Raw genomic sequence first — 20813 nt, 5'->3', positions numbered from 1 at the left:
AAACCATATCGGTCTATCTCTAATTGAGATGCCCGAATAATTTGTCTTGCGTGGTCTGAACGCAGTTATGTTTCTTGTGTGAGGCTCAAAGCTCAGATCAAAGATAACTTTTTTAAACTTGTTGAGTTTTTAACTTGTTGAGAGGGATTTAATGCCAGTGCTTCCAGTTTCACATTGACTTTGGCTCTCTGGGCTTCAGTACCAATGACCAAGACTTCAGTTTTGTCCTGATAGAGCTGTAGAAAATTCTCATTCATCCATAGCTTGATATGTAAAATACAGTTAAAAAGGGAATCTACTGGTCATGAGTCATCGAGAGACACAGCAATGTAAAGTTGTGTGTTGTCAGCATAGCTATGGGAATTCATGCCATGCCTCCCACATGGCTCCATGTTGGACCTAAAGTCGTTTACAACCTTGACTAGTTCCTTCTCTGTGCTATGATGCGTCAACAAACAAGATCCTCTAAAATGTTATTTAAAAATGGAAAATTGGACACTGGTCTGTAGTTTTTTAGAAGTAAGGCATCTAAATTGTTTCGCTTCAGATAAGGTTTTACTATAGCAGTTTTCAGAGCAGTAAGAAAAACACCTGTCTGAAGTGAATAGTTTATTTATTTATTAAATCTTCATCCAAAATCTGTTTTAAAAAAAGGTTGTGAGAATGGGATCTAAAAAACAAGTTACTGGTTTTAATTAAGAAATAACTCTTATAATGATTATCTGTTATTAATTTAGAGAAGTGTTGTCTTACATGTTAAATTGCCTTATTGTAGATATTCAGCTGTTCACGGAAAATGTGATCATTGATGGTTAATTTGTTCTTTCTCCATCTTTCTGCTGTTGGACAGTTTCTCTTTAATTGTTTGATTTTGTGCTTTCTCCAGGAAGGGTATTGGATTAGAATTATTTTTTTCAGTTTTAGTGGGGCAGCTGTGTCAAGTGTTGTCGTAAGTTTACTGATTAAACTATCTACAATAAGATCACGAGAGGAGGGGAAAATGTCTGCAGGGGTGTCAAGTAGAAGAGCAACAAAATTTGCAGCCACTTCAGTAGTAAGATAGCACTTCCTCACAGTTCGTTCTGGATTATCCTGTTGTATAAAACCATTGACAGTGAAAAAAACACAGAAATGATCAGAGAAGCCTACATCCACAACCAAAGTAATTTTGGCAGACAGGTCGTGTTATCACAAGGTCCAACGTGTGGCCTCTGCTATGAGTAGGCTGAAGCAAAAGAATCTGATTGATTATCCAAATGCAAGTTAAAATCACCTAAAATAATAATTTGGTCATATTTGGTGTGGATAACCTTTCCAGGAAGAGAAATTGTAGTTTGATGATGAGGCTTCAATAAGAATTGCTGGTCCATCTGTATTAAGCCATGTCTCAGTTATAAACATGCAGTCAATTATTATCTAAAATCAGGTCAATAATAAGAATTTTTTTGATTAAAAGTGATCTAACATTCAAAAGTGCCATATTCAGGGTCACTTGTAAAGTTTTCTTATGAGGTAGATCAGTAGATGATGATTTGTGTATGGATCTGATATTATAAAAATGTGTTAAAAACAGGACTGATTGGACACTGGGTATTCAGCAGTACCGTAGGGGAGTTAATCGACCCATGAAAGTTTGTGGAAGATTTATGTGAAACAAGGGTGCATTCCATTGCACTCGGAACTCAGACACTCAGCCAAGATTTACATAGCCAGCAGTATGTCAGCACACATAGTGAACAATTACTTTTTACCTCTTCATCACTTTTAAGTTATATATTGTTTGTTTTGTGGAACGTGCAGTAAATACAACTTTGCCATTTTTTTACTACCAGGTGACAAACAGAAACCACCCCCCATCTGCCCTCTATAATGGTGCATTGCATTGCAAGTCAAAAGTCTGAATTTCCCAGTTGGTATTCCTGACTAAAAGCTTCGCATCTGCTCCGAAAAACATGGACGCTTGTGTTTGAGTGGCAAGTCTGTGAACTTCACAAGCAACTACAGCAGCTGACATGACAGTTTAACAGTAACAGGGGCACTTACTTTCTATAGGGCACAAATCAACTGAATAAAAGTGAAAATTACAACTATTAAGTTGGATAAACTGCAAGTTTCACAAGCCAAACACTATAGGAGGTTAAAATTGACCGCCATACTACTGTGATGTCATCTGTGTATATGAGTTTCCGACTTTGAATTCCAACTCGGATGGAGTTTGTGTTGCACTTCTCCGCGTGTGCGGTGGTTGTTTTACAAAGGACCACACCAGCAGCCTGCAGCAGCGTCAGGTCAGGTCAGGTCAGGTCAGGCCAGGTGTGAATAAAAGGCGCAAGAAGGATGGAGGCCGTCAGTTACAAAAAGCGGAGGACTGTGTAACAAGTCAGTACAATTGTTCACAAAGTGACTGTCTCTGTTCCTACAATAACCTTCGAGCCAGATGTAAAGTTGGCGTAAGCGGCTGAACTTTACTTCACTGAAACGTGGAAAGGAGAGGGGGGGTGATTACCTGCTTCCCACTAGCTGTATGAATTCCTGCTTGAGACGTTTTATGTCATTTGTTCCGGCTTGAACAACAACCAACGAGGCAGAGCTGTGGTCGTGAATCACCTGCAGTGCAACTGGTGTAATGTCAATTACGCAGGTACCTGGATAACACCTGGAAGCACCTGGATAACACCTGGAAGCACCTGGAAAGTTCGGCCACTGTTCACAGCGACATGCCAAAGCATGGAGGTGCCAACAACAAGCACCCCGAGTGGGTGCCACACTTGATTGCCTAACCACCTGGAGGGTTTTGCCCTGATTGCAGCAGGTTGGGTGAGGACAGAAGGCAGACAGTCAGGGAGCGCAGCAGCAGAGGAACCCAGCAGAAAAACAGCAGCAGCCGCCGAGTGGAGTGGAGCAGGCTTGTGTGTTAGGTTTAGCCCTGAGGGTGGGCCACATGTCATCATTCAGGACCAGGGTATCAGTTGAGAGGATCAGTTCACCTCCAGTCATGGCTAATCTGGACCAGGGAAAGCATGGAAGGGTGGCTCTGCCAAGCTGAACAGCAGCTGCACACTCAGCGTAGCAAGAGGCGTTAATGTGGAGGGTTGTTTGGATTGAGCCGCGGCCACAATGATGAACTCATTCTTGCTTCTTAGATCCTGTTTCAACCATCTGATGTCCTCCTGTAACTGTAAGTAAGCCGGCTGGCAGTCATGACAAAAGTGTCAAAAGTGCCCGTAACCAGCTAAAAACAGACCTTGCTAAGCTAGCATAAGCCTAGTAAGGTACAGTAATTTACTTTGACTTAAAACAAGTCCACAGTTAATATCCAGCATGTGTTCTCCGGTCTTGTTGTGCTCAATGACAACCTGCAGAGTTAGGACGGATGGAGCCAAAAAGTCTCAAAGTTAAAACAGAGTGTGAAGAAGTAGCAGTTCTGGTATTATGTCCAAGATGCCTTTGTATTGCATTCCAGAGATATCTACTGCTCAGCAAGCCCGCAGCCAGGACGGCTGTCCCTTATGTAATACATGCTGTAATAAATCCTCCTGGCCTGAGAGGTAATAGTGAGTTACTGCAGCCCAACTGAAGCAGGAACTGGACGAGACCAACACTGAGTGTGACTTCTGCCTCACAACAATTACTAATAAAGTTAGCCATTGTCACCTGAAGCTAACATCTGCAGCCATAAATAATAACTGTTACAGCAAGCCCAGCTAATCAGCCAAGATCTGAGGAGGCGCTGTCAGCTCTGTGTCCAACTCTGAAAGAGGTGTGTGCAGCATAGTCAATAAATGCCTTATCTTAAAGCTGCCATGTGAAAACAATATTATTGTAGATTACAACAAGATGGATAAATGTTTTGGGGTTTTTTTTGTGTTTTATTTTCTTTCTCCTCCTTACCTTCCCAATGAAAATTTCTGTTCCATATTTTACATTTCAGATGAAAATTGTTCATTCACATTATTATATGTTAAATATATGGGTGTTATATGTCATTGTTCTTGGGTAGGTAGTCGTATAATAGAAATACAAGATCTGAAATGAAGCTGCAATTGTGAGCTGGTCAATGACATTACTTAATGTGGTACAGTGGCTTCTTTGCAGTTCATCAGCTGCGGAATTTGTTTTCTCTCTTTGTTTTCTCTTTCTTCAAAAGAACAGTATTTCTCTAGTTACTTTATTTTGCAACTGTCAATTTTGATTGCTCGGATATTGTCCACTGATATGAAAAGTTCTCTGAATATTGTAATAATACTAATAATAATAATAATAATGGGTTTTTATCCACTTTTCCACTCAGGTTTGGTCTTAATTTAATTTAAAGTGGTATTAAAAAAGCCTTAAATTTAACTTGTTTGTATATGAAGACTCCATTAGGAAGCTTTGCCATTTTTCTTCTCAGTTCAGAATTAATTCTGGAGTTTTGTTTAGCTTTCAGGTAAAAGTGAAAAACAGCCAATACTCTACAATGCCTGTTGGCTGCATGGCACCAAACATGGCAAACAGAGAGCCCAAAGGATGATGAGCAAAAGCCAAGAGGTTGAGGACAAGAACCACAGAGACAGAGTCCGAGTCAGCAGGTGTTTTATAGTCGTAGATCTGTGTTTTGGAGGAAAGACGATACTTGTGAGAAGCCAATAATCATCTTTTCCTCCCTTATGTGTCTCTTAGTTATAGATTTATGATACATCTCATTTTGTATGATCAGATATACACAAAGTAAAATGAAAGGAGTTGTCTTGTTGGAGTTTTCACATCAACTGATAAAGCACGCACCGGTTTAAAAACAGTTAACCTGTTTGGCGCTTGTCTCCGCCCCTGTGCTGTTTAAGAGCAGCCACAGGAGAGAGAGAGGTGGTTCCCTTTCTCTACTCAGTGTTGCATTTAGCACAGAGTTGGACTGTGTCTAGAGAACAGAGAGAAGGAGCACAAGGGGGACATGTAATAAGAAAGAGATGACAGCAGTAGAAGAAAGAACATCAACCTGACATGCAGAGAGGTATGTGAGACATATCAGATGGTCATGAAAAACAAAAGAGAGATGAGGTTAAATCCAATAATGTAGAAATGTCTTTTTCTAAAAAAAATTGATTGTGATTTTGCATTTTGAATTAGATGATTGTCTAATATTTGAGGGAAATTCCCCATTTTTAGTTACCTTGGTTCACATGTATCAGCTCAGCCTTTATTTCTTTAGTAGTCCAACTCGTAGATGACAAAGAAGCACATCAGTATCAGAGAAAGAAGAAAGAGTTTGATGGAAGCGCAGCAGTTATCGCTGGGGAACATGTTTTCTTGGAAAATACTGAAAAAATATTACAATATATTAAGTATTTTTAGCTATATTCATAGTACATCTAGTCTTTTCTTGCTTTGATGTGTAGAATACAGATTGTGCTGTCAGTGGTTGGTTGTGTCATGACAGAACTTTATTTGTTGATCTTCTCAAAGTTATCTCAAGTCATCTCAAAGATTAGCCAGCGATGCCTCAAGCCAGTGTTTTTTCACCCTTTCTGTAACTGCACTGTCAGGAAAAGCGGACTTGTCAACAGAGTGATGGGTTTTCAAATCCTGACATCCCCTTTGTTTTTTGCCAGGAGCAATTCAGTTCATGGCTTCAGACAACTCAGACTGGAAATCCAGATGGGTCATATGAAATGCACCATACAAACAAACTAAATAATACAAAGCAAAATAATTGCTGTGTAGGTTTGAGTTGTTCATTACATACGGTCTGGCAATAATTGCTTGATGATTGTGGAAACGTTGACATGTTGACACTGGTAACTTGACACTTGAATTGTGTTAGTATTGCATCTGTAGAGTGATTACATGTCACCAGTATGGAAACACATTGGGGACTTTATTAAAGTGATAATGTAACGTTAAAAAGTAATTCTACAATAGCATTTTCTACATATGTATGCATTGTTTGAGTAAAAATTAAAATGCCAAACTTATATTATAATTATCATTTTAATAAAGTCCGCTATGGGCTTCAATACACCATCTTAAGTTAAAAGAAATGGCAAAAACTCAGTGCTGAAATATTACTAGATGTGCATCCAGTGCAATGTTTAGAGTTCACAATGAAAATCATCTACATGCCACATTTGGAGTACAAATCTTCCATAAACACACTTTGTTTATCATCATCCTTTTTCATTTTACTGAAGTAAGAATATACAAGAAATTAAATCATGATTTTTTTACTTAACAGGGGACACTTTCAGTTTTAGTTCCGTCATCAGGTTGATCTCCTCTTTCCCATGAAGCACTGGAGTCTGGATGCAGGCCTGGCTGTCACTCTTGATTCATTTTAATCTTGTCTTGCAGAGTACGGGCGTTTTGAGGCCAAAATCCATGACCTGCGGGAACAGATGATGAACCACAGCATGAGCTCTGGGTCAGGATCCCTGCGAACCAATCAAAAGAGATCGCTTTACGTGAGGTTGGTCTTTTTTTAGATTTTACTCTAGTTTTTTATGTTCAAGCTAAATTCAAATAAAATATAGAAAATGAAAAGCCATCTATTATAAGCTGTCCTGTATTTATGTAAAGATGAACACACATACATGTAAAACCAGGTTTGAAATCTGTGACTGAGAGAAACATTTCTTATTATAGCAACCCCCATGGACCAACAGTCACTTTTTCTCTCTGACCTGGTAAAGCTGTGCTTCTAGTCTCTCTCTGCCAAAAGATACAAGACCTCACATGGAGCTATGACAACGAAACAGTCGGAATTTAGTGCATTTGCAGTACTAATCCTGATAATCCTGTCATCTTCTACTGAATAGGGCACTGTTTGATTATGAGAAGTCAAAGGACAGTGGCCTCCCCAGCCAAGGGCTGAGCTTCAGGTACGGGGACATCCTCCACGTCATCAATGCCTCCGATGATGAGTGGTGGCAGGCCCGTCGTGTTACCCCACAAGGGGACAGTGAGGAAATGGGTGTCATCCCCAGCAAGAGACGGTGAGCAGTGCACAGAAAAGTGTTTCTAGCTGTGGCTATTCTAGATGTCTGTGGAATGATTTGTAAGAATAAAATAGGCACAATTGTTAGTCAGTGACACTGCAGTGCCATATCTGGAAAAAACTGTGATTTTTAAAAGCATTAGTAGCAACAGCAAGTGTGTCCTTATCAATTACTAGGTTGTGGCCTAAGCACACATCTACTGTACATCAGGATGACTTGACTCACAATGAACCCAAATCAATTAGTAGTCGAAATCTTTACACTTGCATAAAGGTGACCTGAGCACATGCATGGACATGGTCAGTGATGTTGCTAGGTTTTCAATGTAGTGAGTCCCTGGGAGCCACTCAAACGTGGGTCCAAAATATAATTTGTGATTTCTGACAAATTGTAGTGTTAAACTCGTGTTTAATGTTATATGGTTATAATCATGGTTATATATTTGATGAAAATGTCTCTTAAAATTAAACAAATAAAAACAAATAAAATCACAAATCTGAAAACAAAACACTGGCACATCTTGCGCTGTCCCCTGACAGTTGATGAGTCAGTCGGTCAGAAACTGATTTTGTCATTACAAAAACAGAATAAAACATAGAAGCTTACAAAAATGCACAGGGATAACATCTCAATGAGGAATTATATATAAAGGGAACCATAAATATACTTTTAAATTAGCTGCTGCACTAGTTAAACAAAATCCAACTGACAATGTGTCATGGTGTTTAACAGATGAGTGAAGCTGCAATTTGGGTGCACCAAATCCTAATCTGGCCAGGAGCAGGATGCACACTTTGACTTTCTCTGACTGTGTGGAAATCTGATGTTTTCACATCACAGATGATGAAGAAAGGCGCTAAAACACAAGTCTGAGGCTGCAGGTAATCCCAATGTGGGCTGATAAAGAAGTTTAGTGAGGTGCTGAACTTTAAAAAGATGAATAGTCAAATCTTTTTAGTGAACAGCCAAACTGCATTCACCCTATAAAATCCTGAGTCAGGTAATCCTACAGCCCTATCACACATCCTGATACACTTATCTACAAAATTCAAACAGACTAAATGGTGGTTTATTTCTGTGATTTCAACACAGCACGTCTCCTGAACAGCAAAGCATCATCCTTCATCATTGTGACAAGAGAATACAGAATCGATCAAGAGCTGATTATGCTTGACAGTGACCCAATGGTTTATTAACCCACACCAAGTCTGTAGCTTTGATTGTTGAACTCTGTGTGTCAAGGATTTGTCTTTGTTGCAGCGCAAAGTATCACGTTACGATGACTGAGTCATGCACACAGTGCACAGATGGTCAGAAGCAATAGTGATTTCTCTGCGTCCTTCCAGAATTTAATGCGTCAGAGATGCATACCTAGCAACATCACTGCATATTTGATGCAAGCACATATAACATAGCTCACTGAAAACATCTTGATATTCCTGCACATACATAGTTTGTAGCAATGGCTGAGGAGAAATGAAATTTTAAGATACTTGTACAAGTAGACTTACTCTGTGTAGTGGAACGTAGTGTCAGCATGAGTAATATCATTTCATCTCTTGGGTTGATACTGACTGACATGGCTCTTTGCTTGGCAGGGTTGAAAGGAAAGAGCGGGCGCGTCTGAAGACTGTGAAATTCAATGCCAAGCCAGGGTCATTTGATTCTAAAGGGGTAAGTGACTTTATGAGAGCTGCAAAGTGGCAATTTACCGCATTGATTTGATGATTCATAGTGTAGCTCAAAAGTAACTGTGAACTTGCTGTGTGAAAATTTAAGTCTTTACAGTCACTGCATGGCTTCCTGTGTAACCACATTTACCTGTGCCATGTATATGTTCTAGTGTTCTTACTGTTGTTTGATGTCCATTCATATTTACTTTTGATACTTTCAGGTTTTGTGCTAAATGTTTCACTTTTCATGCAGATATTTTATTGATACAAATGTATTAAAAATACAACCGTATTCTACCAACTTGAGAGCTAAACCCACCATAGCATATGTGAGATTTTTATTAAGTAACATGAACTTTAGGAGTAAATAATGTCTGAGCTTTGAACAACTACCACACTCATGCATGACTCAAAATGGAGCCCTCAAATTCTGTTGCTGTATAAAATTACACATAAGCAGCAGATTTTGTCTTCAAATGATTATATTCAGCATACTCATCATTATTTGAAGACTCATTCTCTAAAGTTCCTTTTTTCTTTCCATCACTGCATGTGTTTTTGTGTGCATATGACAATCTTATCTATGACTATACCCCACTTATGTTACTATTCTCATAGCATGGTCTCTGTAACTCTTTTCTCACCTTGCTCTTACTTTAAATACCTCTTATGCAACTGTGGCACATCAAGAAGTTCTGGTACCTATGGTATTATTACCAAGAGGGTAAGGATGATAGTCTTACACTTTGCTTTTGTAGATGACAGGCCCTTTGTGAAGATTTCACAACATTTTTTGGCTCATGCTAAAGTTTTACTGATTCCGACAATAAAAAATTATTTAAAAAAATGATTTGTCATTATTCAAATCAGTCTTTGTTCGTGTACAGACGCAGAACTGCTGTTCAATCAAAACATTTAGTATATATAGCAATATAGAACCTATTCAGATATTTTATATCAAGTTATTAAGATTTAACTTTTTTAATTTTAAATTAATGTTACATCATATTTTTTAATTTTTTTGATTGTTTAGTCTATAACATGTCAGAAAATGGTAAAAAGGTAGTTAAAAATGCCCATCACACAGCAGTCCCCTTTAATTCAATCAGGCCTAAATCAATACCAAACTTGACTGCCCTTTGTCACTCAATATGTAACTGTAAATAACTGCTTAACCATAATTTAAGATCAGCAGATCAATGATCCACATACACTCATAGATACCAGCCACCTTAATACACGAGATTTCTTTCACCAAGATCCATGAAAAACAAAAATGTCACAAAGCGCCCTATCACAAAAAAAAAGAAAAAAAGGAAAAAAGATCCTGGATCTGTCCCTTTATCCACACCAAAGTTAATGAGATTGTTTCTGGGCTGAGACCCATAAGTAAACTGCTTGGCAAAGCTAATAATATAAAAAAGACAAAAGCATTAAAACCTCACATTTTAGTAGCTGGAGCCAGCATATTAGCCTTTTTTGCTTGAAAACTGATTTAATCGTTTAACTAAAAATAAAACACAGCATCATTGTAATCATGATTAAATAACTAATAAAATAAAGAAAAATAACTACTTTGATAAAAAAAAAAAAACAATATGTACAAATATTGGAGTAGAGTGAAAACAATTTCACGCTGGAATTACTAGAAACAGATTCAGCGTTCACTAGAGAACTTGAACTTCTTGACATCCCACTTTCTGCAAAGCAGTTGTTTTGTCTGCATGACCGTGACAGATATACCTGTTTGCCCCATGCTTTCTCTCCCTTCACAGTCATTCAATGACAAACGTAAAAAGAATTTCATCTTTACACGAAAGTTCCCATTCTACAAGAACAAAGAGGGTGAGCAGGATGGCAGTGATTCAGACCGTAAGTAAGCTCACAACACACATGTAACTAGTAGTAGTTCAGAGAGTCAGTGTAGGTCACATGCAGAGCTGACAGGGGTCAACAGGTGTATTTCAGGGGCAGAGACTTCTTGGAGGCCTTTCCTGCTTCCTCTCATGATAATTTCATGTCTTTGATTTCTTTCTCTTTCTGTTGGATCACAATCAGAGATATTCTGGCTCGGATGCTGATCAGTCAGCAGGAGAGAAGCCAAGTCAATGCTTTCATTTGTCCTGTTATATGTCCCCATTTGGTGATACTGTACAACCCAGTTTCCCTTCAGAGATCATTAAGGTTCAGCCAGCCTACATGCTATCGTGCTGTATTTGCTCCCCCCTGCTGGCTGCTCAGTGTTTGGACAGAGACAGATCTGTGGGCCCACAGCTCCCTCCGTTCATTGCCTCCAACCTTTTGCTTATGTTGCGGCTGTCCTCCTTCCTCTCTGTCTTCTGTTCTGGCACTCTTGGGACGGCTAATAGGACATCCTGGGAATGGGTGATGATGGGTATGGGACAAAGACATTCAGTAAGTCGGTCCAGGAATGATTCCTTATTTCTGTGTTATCCCCACGCTCTGAACGGTTGCATGCCGTGTTTGCTTGGTTTGTCCTGCATCCCAGTTTGCAGCATGCTATGAATCACAAGGGGTAACATGAGTCCTGAAAAATATTGTTTTTTATATTTAATTGTATATTTGATACAGTAATAGAAATCATTTTGTAGAGATTCACTTTTTACATTTTTTTTAATTATTTTATTTAGTACATTTCAAAGAGGCTGATTCAAGTTAGCTTATCTTCCTGCTTTATGAAGTTTGATGTCAACCAGTCCGTTTTTGGTATTTTCCTTGTTGGGTGGTTTTGATTTACATCCATTTATACACTTGCTGTGAACATGGGAAACATTTGGGCTGTTTGGTTGAAGTGGAACAGACACTACAGGCCTCCTGTAGGGTTTTCACGCGCTGAACAGACAACATTTGTTTTTAGTGTTGCACCCCTTACTGATGCATTTCTTCAGATGTTAATTATGTTAAATGCATGTTTGCATGACATAAACAGCCATAATGTTTTTTCTTTGCTTATGAGCATGTCGTCTGAAGTAGCCTTGTGTAGCATGTCACTATTACTTCTGATTACATTCTGAGTTACAGTATGTTGTAATTTGTTGTGTACTGTAAACATTTCAGTCATTTGGGATATAGGCATATATTGCCGTTTCTCCACTAGCGCTTTTGGCCACACCGAGTCAAACCGAGCCGCGCTGATTTGCCTTTCCATCACCAGTTTTACTGCGCCGAGTTGAGCCGAGCCGCACCAGCAATGGACCTGCTCTGGAGTAGGGCCAAGCTGCAGCCGCCCCGCTTCCAAGCGGGCTGCAGTGACATCTTATGACTACAGCCAACCCATAGCTAGCTCTCTCTACCTAAAATCCATACTGAACTCACATCTGTGCAGGAAACCTGAGAGAAAGAGGTTTTTAAAAGTCAGCATGTTCCGCTCTCAGTATTTTTGTAGCTTCTAACTGAATCTCTTTAGTTTCTCTCTTCCTGTTTGTTCTTTCGAACATCTGCTGTGTTTTACTGTTTCATCATTTTGACACCTTCAGGCAGGTAGACCAGTTGTGATGGAAAAGCAAAACCCCAGCCGCGCCAAGTCAAACCGAGTAGAGCCAGGCCGGCAGATGTAATGGAAAAACAGCATATGTCCATGTTAATTTAAGTGAAAAATTAATTAAAAGTTGTGTTTCCTGCACCCATCACTTGATGAAGAGGGAGAAAATATTTAAGTGTTTTTCAAATAATCTCATGTCAGTATTTTTATATTGAAACCATTTTGAATACACTTAACCACACCATGAGCTGAGAAAGAGAGTAACTGTTGTACAACAAAAATTCAAATGATTTGTTAAATGGAGGTTACAATGAAGTTACAAGAACATCAAGTAACTTTGAAGTGATTAAAATCACCACCTGTTTTACAGCGGTTTATTTGCCAGGTATCTTTAAATTCTATATGAAATTTTATGACATATTGTATGAAGTTTTCTGAGGTCCTGAATTCATTCAATTAGGAACCTGGAGAGTGAGAGATACTCAACTGGAGTTCAAAGTATGAATAAATGTTTAAAAGTGAATGAAATATTTCTATAATATTTTCTATTTCTATAATAAAGTATTTGGTCTAATTTGAAATGTGGCAATTCATCATGTGATTAATTAAAGCTTTCATCTTGTTGAACATCACTAAGATAGATCAAAGATAAAAATAATATTATTTATTATTATTATTATTACTATTATTATTATAGTTATATGCTTCCATGTATGATATGTTGTTTATGTCAGTAATGAGTATTTGTCCACATAACATTTTAAAAAAATGTCACTATTCCCCCCCCCCAGGGAGTCAGGAGGACGTGATTCTTTCATATGAACCTGTGTTGCGGCAAGAAAGTAAGTAGTCTACACTAGGGCTGTCACAATATCAGATTTTCACTGGTAATCACTGATTATTATGGCCAAAAGAATTCACGAGAAATTATTATCACAAACACACAAACAACTGTAGCTAACATTAACTGTTACTGCAGCTTTTTCTTCTTCTTTTTCCGTTGTATGATGGTTGGCAACTAGTTGGCAACTTAAGGCGCATTACTGCCACCTACTGTAAAAAAGCGAGAACAGAGAAAAAACAGTAACAACTACAGAGGCGGTGGATTATTTACATGATTTTATCATATGTCTATCATCAACACGATATCAATATTTCAATTTTTGAATATCAGTTATTGTCAATACTGGTTATTGTGACAGCCCTAGTCTACACACACACAGTGAGTGAAATAATACAATTAAAACCCACATCAGGAATTATTAGAATAGCTTTGTGTTGTTTATTGATCACAAGAGGGGGCATCAGTATTTGACAGCCTGAGAATGAGACTCTATAATCAACTATCTTTCTTTAGAATTAATTTAAGACTTCGCCTACATATCACAGTACTGCTTTAATTGTCCAACTTAATGCATGCACACAGGCTTGCTTCTCCTTTCTGTTTGTCTCTCCTGTCAGTTTTCTTTTTTACAAGTAACATTACCTGCTTTCTTTGTCAGCAATACATTTTATAAAGTTGCCCAAAATAACACACCTCACATTTACGATTGTTTCACCTGCAATTTTGTTGTCATAAAAGCAGGTGAGTTGTGTGTGGGGGAAGCTTGTTGTTAATGTAGCCAATCAAAACCAAAGTGCATTGAGCAACATCACAACAACCAGGTAAACGTACAAGTTTGTATAAAACAACTGCATAAGTAGGCCTACATTTAATAGGAGAGGTCACATCACAATCAGTGCGTTTACAGGACAGATGATATAACAGAGCATCTCTCTCTGTCTGCAGAGCATGTGTGAGTGACAGTAGATGGGAGGGGAAGAGCTAGGGCTGATTGTCACCTAGTTAATCGATTGCAGATGGTGTTGTTCTCTCAGACAGATTAAAAAAGATTAAAAGTATAAAATGCTAAAGATATACTGCAGGCAAATCATATGCTCATGTCTATGTCCATGGGCAGCCTGTTATAATAATAAGTTGTATCATGTATTGACTGAATTCCACCAATCAGGCCTAGGATTTCAGGTCAGTGTATTTTTATTCTTCACGTTGACAACTATATAGTTTGTATGTTGCTTCTATCGACTCTGATGCTGTGTGCTGAAGAGACAGGAGAGAGCTAGCTCAGCATGAATGCCATTGACTTTGGTCCACGATTGTCCATATCTCGTTATCCAGACTTGGTATTCAAATTTCTGTTGTATACTTATGCATATGTCTTGCAAGCACGAGAACTAAAGCTCCCCTGCCCACACAACTTATGACAAAAAACCTTAATAGAATTTACCTTTATGCACAATAATCATGAACTGTTGTCTTTTAAAGAATTTTTTTTTTTAAATGCAGTTTTTCCTTGTTTTTTCCTTCCAGTTCACTATGCCAGACCTGTCATAATCCTTGGCCCAATGAAGGACAGAATCAATGATGATCTGATATCAGAGTTCCCAGACAAGTTTGGCTCTTGTGTGCCACGTAAGTAGTTAATGGAAACAGAGCAGGAATTTATTTCGAATTGTTCACAGATGACAGTGAAACAAAAAACATGTGAAATTACAGGTTGTTTTCATGTATTACATAATAGCTCTAGCATGACATGATGGTACTGACAATGAGTAGAAATGGTGAAATCATTGTCTGTGTTTATCAGTGTGTCTACCTGCTACTAAGTCAGTCATTAGTCCTGAGCTTCATCGCACGCCAACATCACCCACTCATCCCACTAGTGTTCTCTAATGTACTGCATTTATCACTTTAAATCACTGATGGCTGTTGGTCTTTAAAATACTTAAAATGTCTAAATAAAAACAAATCAAACAAAAAAATGTGAAATACAAAACACACAGTTAAATGTATTTCCATTTTAAGGAGTTATTAAATAGAAAACACATAGCCACATAATCTTCAATAACCATGCCTAATCAAAAAAGCTTCATTGCGTGTCCTGTTCAAACTACTAACAGCCATTGTTGCACATAAAGCCATTTATCCAAAGACTGACAGCTACAGTTAAATACTTACAGTTACAGCTATATTTCACAGCCGTTGAGTGGCAGTAAGAGCTGATAATGTGGCCTTTGTGTGTGTTCTCCCATTCACACTGACACATACTGCTGGGATGTGGGTATGTTGACAGATTTCAGTGGTCAACTGAAATGTGACATATAAACTTCTGTTAAGCTGTGATGGGGTTCATGATTTCAGTCACTGAGATGGCTGTTGGAGGGACAACTCGACCATTACTCTTAATTTGACCAACCTTTCTCAGTATTATTACTCACAGATTTCCACACACCACTCTGTAACTACAGGCTCTAATCTCTGACACAGTGCAAACGGAATGGTATTTTTGAATGCTGCATATTTACGGATAAAAATCTCTAACATCATGGCACCTAACCCATTCTGACTCACCGTTACTAGATCGTCCCATTCCTCTGTGCCTTATGTAATGTGTCCTTCATCAGCCAAAGCAGATTTTATTTTGCATGTTTTAATTTACCCATCTCTTTTATTTCAATGTACCTTTTAAACCATATAAAGCTGCCAACAGTTCAGGGCACCAAGGTAAGTGAGCGGATAATCTGAGTTGACTTTGTCATCCCTTTATGTAGAAAGTGAGTCTTATTTATCCCCTTTACTTCGTTTAAGCTGTTGGATGTCCTGTTTGTGTGGCATAAGCTAGAATTTGTGTGTGTTGGACACTAGTGTTCAGACAAAAGTCCACTTCCTGCCTTTGTAAAAGCATCCATTATCAGACATCTTCTTTTCTTTAAAGATATCCAGTGAAATTTGCTCAAAAACTGTCTAAAACATTGTGTCCTACAATTAGGAATTGTTTCTTTGCCAAAGCTCTAACGCCTTCCATACTTAATAACATATAAGTGGAGATTCCACCTCATCTGTGTATGTTATCTAATTAGTTAAATAAATGAAAAGGTCAACAAAGGTGCTCTTTTGTGCAAATTTCATGACAAGCACTTAAATATGTGAGTGGATATCTTCAAGGTAAATGTGTACCACAGTTAGCTTCAGTATGTTTTGCCATGAACAACTGAACAAACTCTGGTTGCTACTAGGTCAGATTGGCAGGATTGTTTTTCCTGAAGAAATAAAAGTTATAGTAACACTATTATTTTTGTGATGAAAGAAGCATTAGCACTGACAATATCATCTCCACAATTGTTTGTGTGGTAATTACAACAAGGTATCTCAACTAATTTGACAATGATGTACAGTGTTAATGATTATGTAGAGCATTGCTATGTGTATTATAGACTTCAGTGAGATTGAAAAGGAAATGTTTTTGTTTGTTGTAAAATAACTACTAAGTTGTAAAAAGCATCTTGTCCTCCTTGCACCAAAGATACCACTCGGCCGAAGAGGGACTACGAGGTGGACGGGCGAGACTACCACTTTGTGATGTCCAGAGAGCAGATGGAGAAGGACATCCAAGAGCACAAGTTCATTGAGGCGGGACAGTACAATGATAATCTGTATGGAACCAGTGTCCAGTCTGTAAAATATGTGGCCGAAAGGGTGAGGCTCTTCCCTTGTTTATAAAAGCTGCATCATATAGAAACAAACTTAATGTATAGAAGTTCTTGTATTGTAAGGCCCATACAGCTCATGTATGTCAACCTGGCTGGTGTATGATTTCTATACCAAAGGGAAGTGTAACATCCTTCTGTGGATGGAGCTTTTACTTGATATACTTTAGCTCATCAGATTTACACCATGTGAGATTTGTTTTAAGATTTAAAAAATCTTGCATTATGCAGCTTCGATATTATAGCCTGAGAGATCAGAGTTTGTGAGTGTGATCTTAAGTGGTGCATCTCTTGTAAATTCATGTCTGTCTCAGGGGAAACACTGCATTCTGGATGTGTCTGGAAATGCCATCAAACGACTACAAGTAGCACAACTCTATCCCATCGCCATCTTCATAAAACCTAAATCTATTGATTCATTAATGTGAGTATTCATTTTGTCTTGTATTACAAACCACATAAAGCACTAATTAGCTTCTAATAACACTTCTTTCTGTAATGCTACATTCTTCCACTAGCTTTCATGTTCACTGTATATTTTTTTGCATATTACTGAAAGGGTTTATTGAAATTTTCAACACTTTAAGGAGCAATTTGTGAGACATGGCCAGAATTTCAGTTTAAAACATTCGAAGAAACAACTGACATTATCAACAAGGTTTGAAGAAACAACAGTGTTGGCTTCATCTCAAATATCTTTTAATGAGTTTACTGAGTAGCATGCTAACCAGCTACCCCCAGCAAGTCCTGTTCTTGTAATACCACCTTATACCTCAAGAGGTGATAGTCAGATAGCCCCTATAATTTCAACTGGAAGATGTATGTAGCAACGAGTTTGCCACTTAGTAATAAGTCAACAAAATAAACTAACAAAATGTGAAGAAAGGCAATATTATTATACCTACAAAAACAGAAAAATACAATCATGCACCGTCTTTATACACACTTCATTCAAACATAAACAAACAAAACTCACCAGAACAGTCTTGGTTTGTCTCCACAATCACCTCTGGTTTGGTCCAAAGAAATCCTCAGTTCACAGAGTAAGATGTGAAAATATTCTGGCTCTACATGCCGTTTTCACCAGTTGCTGATGCCCAACTCTCTCTCTCTCTCTCTCTCTCGTCTGCCGCTTCATGCCTCTTCTGTCCTTGCTTGCAGTGTCTTTTTGTCATCGTCATAGTCTTGATTGGAGCCACTATAAATCACCTACGCACTTTACCCCTGTCTTCAAATTGACATTTGTTGGTCTAAGAGGCGGTGTTCAGTCCCAGTCAGGTGTCCTGCCATGTTCACTTGGAAGTGGATGAGCCTGGTTGAGCTGAACGTGGTTGACCGTGCAGACTTCTGTCAGCTAATAGGGCGACTGGCTCCACAGTTAACTGAGCGACTTGGTAATGGCTGCTAATCACCACAGCCGAAATTGCTACAGCAAAGAATATAGTGAGCAGCAGTTAGCGGTTATGCTGTCCCCTAAAGTTTTGAAGCTGCCTCCGAATTCTGGCTATTTCTTACAAATTACACCTTTCAAAAAAGTGTTACTCCAAATTTTGTTCACAGTTGAAGCTGAAATAAAAATCATGTGTGTGATGATTTGTGTCCTTTGACTCTGTGCAGGGACATGAATAAGAGACTGACAGAGGAACAAGCCAAGAAAACATTTGACAGGGCTATGAGGCTGGAGCAGGAGTTTGGTGAATTCTTTACAGGTAGGATATTAATAAAAGCACAAACAGAGAAGAATTCTTCTATATTCAGCTTGTCTGTTACCGTCACTCACTGCTCAAACAGTATTTGAGCACACAAAGCTAGCTGGGTCCTAGATTAAACACAACTGCTGCTTTAAAGGCTCTTCTTCCAACTTAACACAGAACAGTAGTGAGAATGGTGTGCTCACATGGCAGCGTGCAGATGTTAAAATTAGTATTGTAAAGAGGTTTTCTTACGTTGGCTTACTGTCAGGTTCTCGACATGTTTTGTGTACTACAAAACTTTACTCACTTTCCATCAGCTCGGGGGTGAGGAGCTAATGACTGAATTTAAATTTTTTGGGTGGACAGTTCCTTTCACATTGCCTTTCAGCATCTTAAATCCAACTCATTGACCGCAATCAGTCAAAATGAAATGCGTAACCATTTTATGTTTGTAAGACAAGGTCATGTATTTTTTTTATATGATAATAGCATATTTATTTTTTCTGATGGCAAGAGAGTATGTTTATAGAAAGCACAGACAATGTGATAAAGAGGCTCCCTTTTTACCCTACCAGTAAGTAATCTCTAAATCCTGTACATGGGGGCTTTACATCAATGAGGCTTCAGGAGTGGATAGGAGCATGTGCAACTGTAATGATTTAAACTTAAATGTACCTGCTTCATACAAAGTTGTATAGTACATAAATAGTTCCCTTTGCTTTGCAGCCCTGGTTCAAGGAGACACCTTAGAGGACATTTATAACCACTGCAAACAGGTCATAGAGGAACATTCAGGACCCTATATCTGGATCCCCTCAAAGGAGAAACTATAATAACTCATCACCCTGGAAGGGAGCCTGGACTGCTAGAAACTAGTAATAACTTGTAACATATGATAACTGTATGGCAATGAATAGTCTTAATAATTATTGTGAATATGTTTGTTTTTTTTCTTTGTTTTTTTTTCTTTGTTTTTTTTGTTTTTTTTCTTGTCTTTTGTTTGGTTATTGCTTCACTTTTCACTCAACATGAATGTTCCTGAATGTAGACCACAAGGTGTTAGGAAATTTAGGTCTTGAGACATGAACCGTTTGTATATTTGTTGATTTTAGTTTGAACAAAAAGGAAGAGAAATGTAATCAAAACTAAATAAATATGGGGTTTGTGTCCACATCGGCAAACTGAAGGTGGTATACACAGCGCAGCTTTCATTGCTTCACTAACATAGAAAGGAAAGTGGGTATTCCAATTGTGACACCCTTCCTTTACACTGCAACAACTAGTAAATAATCATATGAAATTTGATGTTTTGTCTGATTTTGCATCTGTGCATCTCCTAAACACAGCTTGCTTTGTGTTTGTTTACATGGTCTGTTCTTCCTTGAGTTACTGTTTCTATTTCTGACATTTTATTTAAACTTTATTTTACCAGGAATACTCCCATTGAGATTCTGAATCTCTTTTACACGGGAGTCCTGGCATTACATTGAGGATATGTGAGACACGTGGATTATTTACTGTAAGATTTTTTTAATGCTTTTTTCATTATTTAAAAGCAGACATTTCTCATCCAGCTGTTGCATTGACAATGACAAGTAAAGGGAGAAAGCTGCTATCAGCAACAGAGATGTAACACTATATTTTGCTACTTTAATTGCTAGAGGGCACAAAAGCACAGAATTATTTATTATTGAAAATATAACTTTGGTTAAAAGGTCATTTACAGAACTTATTTTATTTGAGTGATGCAGTATGTTGTGACTGTGTTAGGGTGGATGGTAAAATAATGGTGAAAGAGACATTTGATGTTCACAATGTTTTTTAGACTTAGAGAGTAAAGGTTGGTCAAAGTAGTAATTAAGTTTAATACTGAAACACATTTTTGTCTTTTGAAACTAATAGCAGAAAGTGAATAATAGAAATAAAAACAAAGGACCAATACTTTTTGAAAGTACAAAATGATCTGGCAGAAAAGCCAAAACCAGAGCAGGCAGAAAATGAAAGGAAAGTTAAAGTAGAGATTGCATGAAATGCAGTTGAGGATCAGATATGAATATTCTGTAGCAACATTAAAAAACTATTAGAGGGGGATTCCAATATTTTCATTCCTAAGCCCTATATTTACATGTTTTAGTGTGTAAATGATTCATGTTTATCAAAGGTTTTGGAATCGGTCCAGTAGATTGACACAGCTGCAATGGCTGATTAAAAATCCTTTGGGGCAACAAAGTTATGTCCACCAAAAGTGCTTGTTTTTGCCACTGACAGGCTGAGTTTGTTATTCTAAGTGTCTGACAACATTATTGAAACCATTCCTACAGAGCGAGACCTTTTTTCAAAACGTTTTTAAACATCCAAGTATGTTTTAATAACATGTAAATATAGGCCCCAGCTTTAAAAATACCAGAATTCCCCTTTTAAGGAT

General features: G+C 38.0%; 1 protein-coding gene across 1 annotated transcript in view; it reads left to right on the top strand.

Annotated features, from left to right (window-relative positions):
• dlg2 (discs, large homolog 2 (Drosophila)) overlaps window positions 1–19221 on the top strand; it is a 188610-nt gene extending 169389 nt beyond the window's left edge. Inside the window, exons 13-22 of the mRNA XM_073479714.1 lie at window positions 6328–6442; window positions 6792–6968; window positions 8570–8645; window positions 10420–10516; window positions 12938–12988; window positions 14518–14619; window positions 16511–16683; window positions 17009–17118; window positions 18312–18403; window positions 19115–19221. Of these exons, the coding sequence (XP_073335815.1) occupies window positions 6328–6442; window positions 6792–6968; window positions 8570–8645; window positions 10420–10516; window positions 12938–12988; window positions 14518–14619; window positions 16511–16683; window positions 17009–17118; window positions 18312–18403; window positions 19115–19221 (1100 nt within the window). The remainder of the gene's footprint in view (window positions 1–6327; window positions 6443–6791; window positions 6969–8569; window positions 8646–10419; window positions 10517–12937; window positions 12989–14517; window positions 14620–16510; window positions 16684–17008; window positions 17119–18311; window positions 18404–19114) is intronic.
• Window positions 19222–20813: the final 1592 nt, after the last annotated feature.

Source organism: Pagrus major, chromosome 13, assembly GCF_040436345.1.
Source record: "Pagrus major chromosome 13, Pma_NU_1.0".
Classification (NCBI taxonomy): domain Eukaryota; kingdom Metazoa; phylum Chordata; class Actinopteri; order Spariformes; family Sparidae; genus Pagrus; species Pagrus major.
The sequence above is the reverse complement of the archived record's forward strand: the minus strand, read 5'-3'. Positions and strand labels throughout refer to the sequence as shown.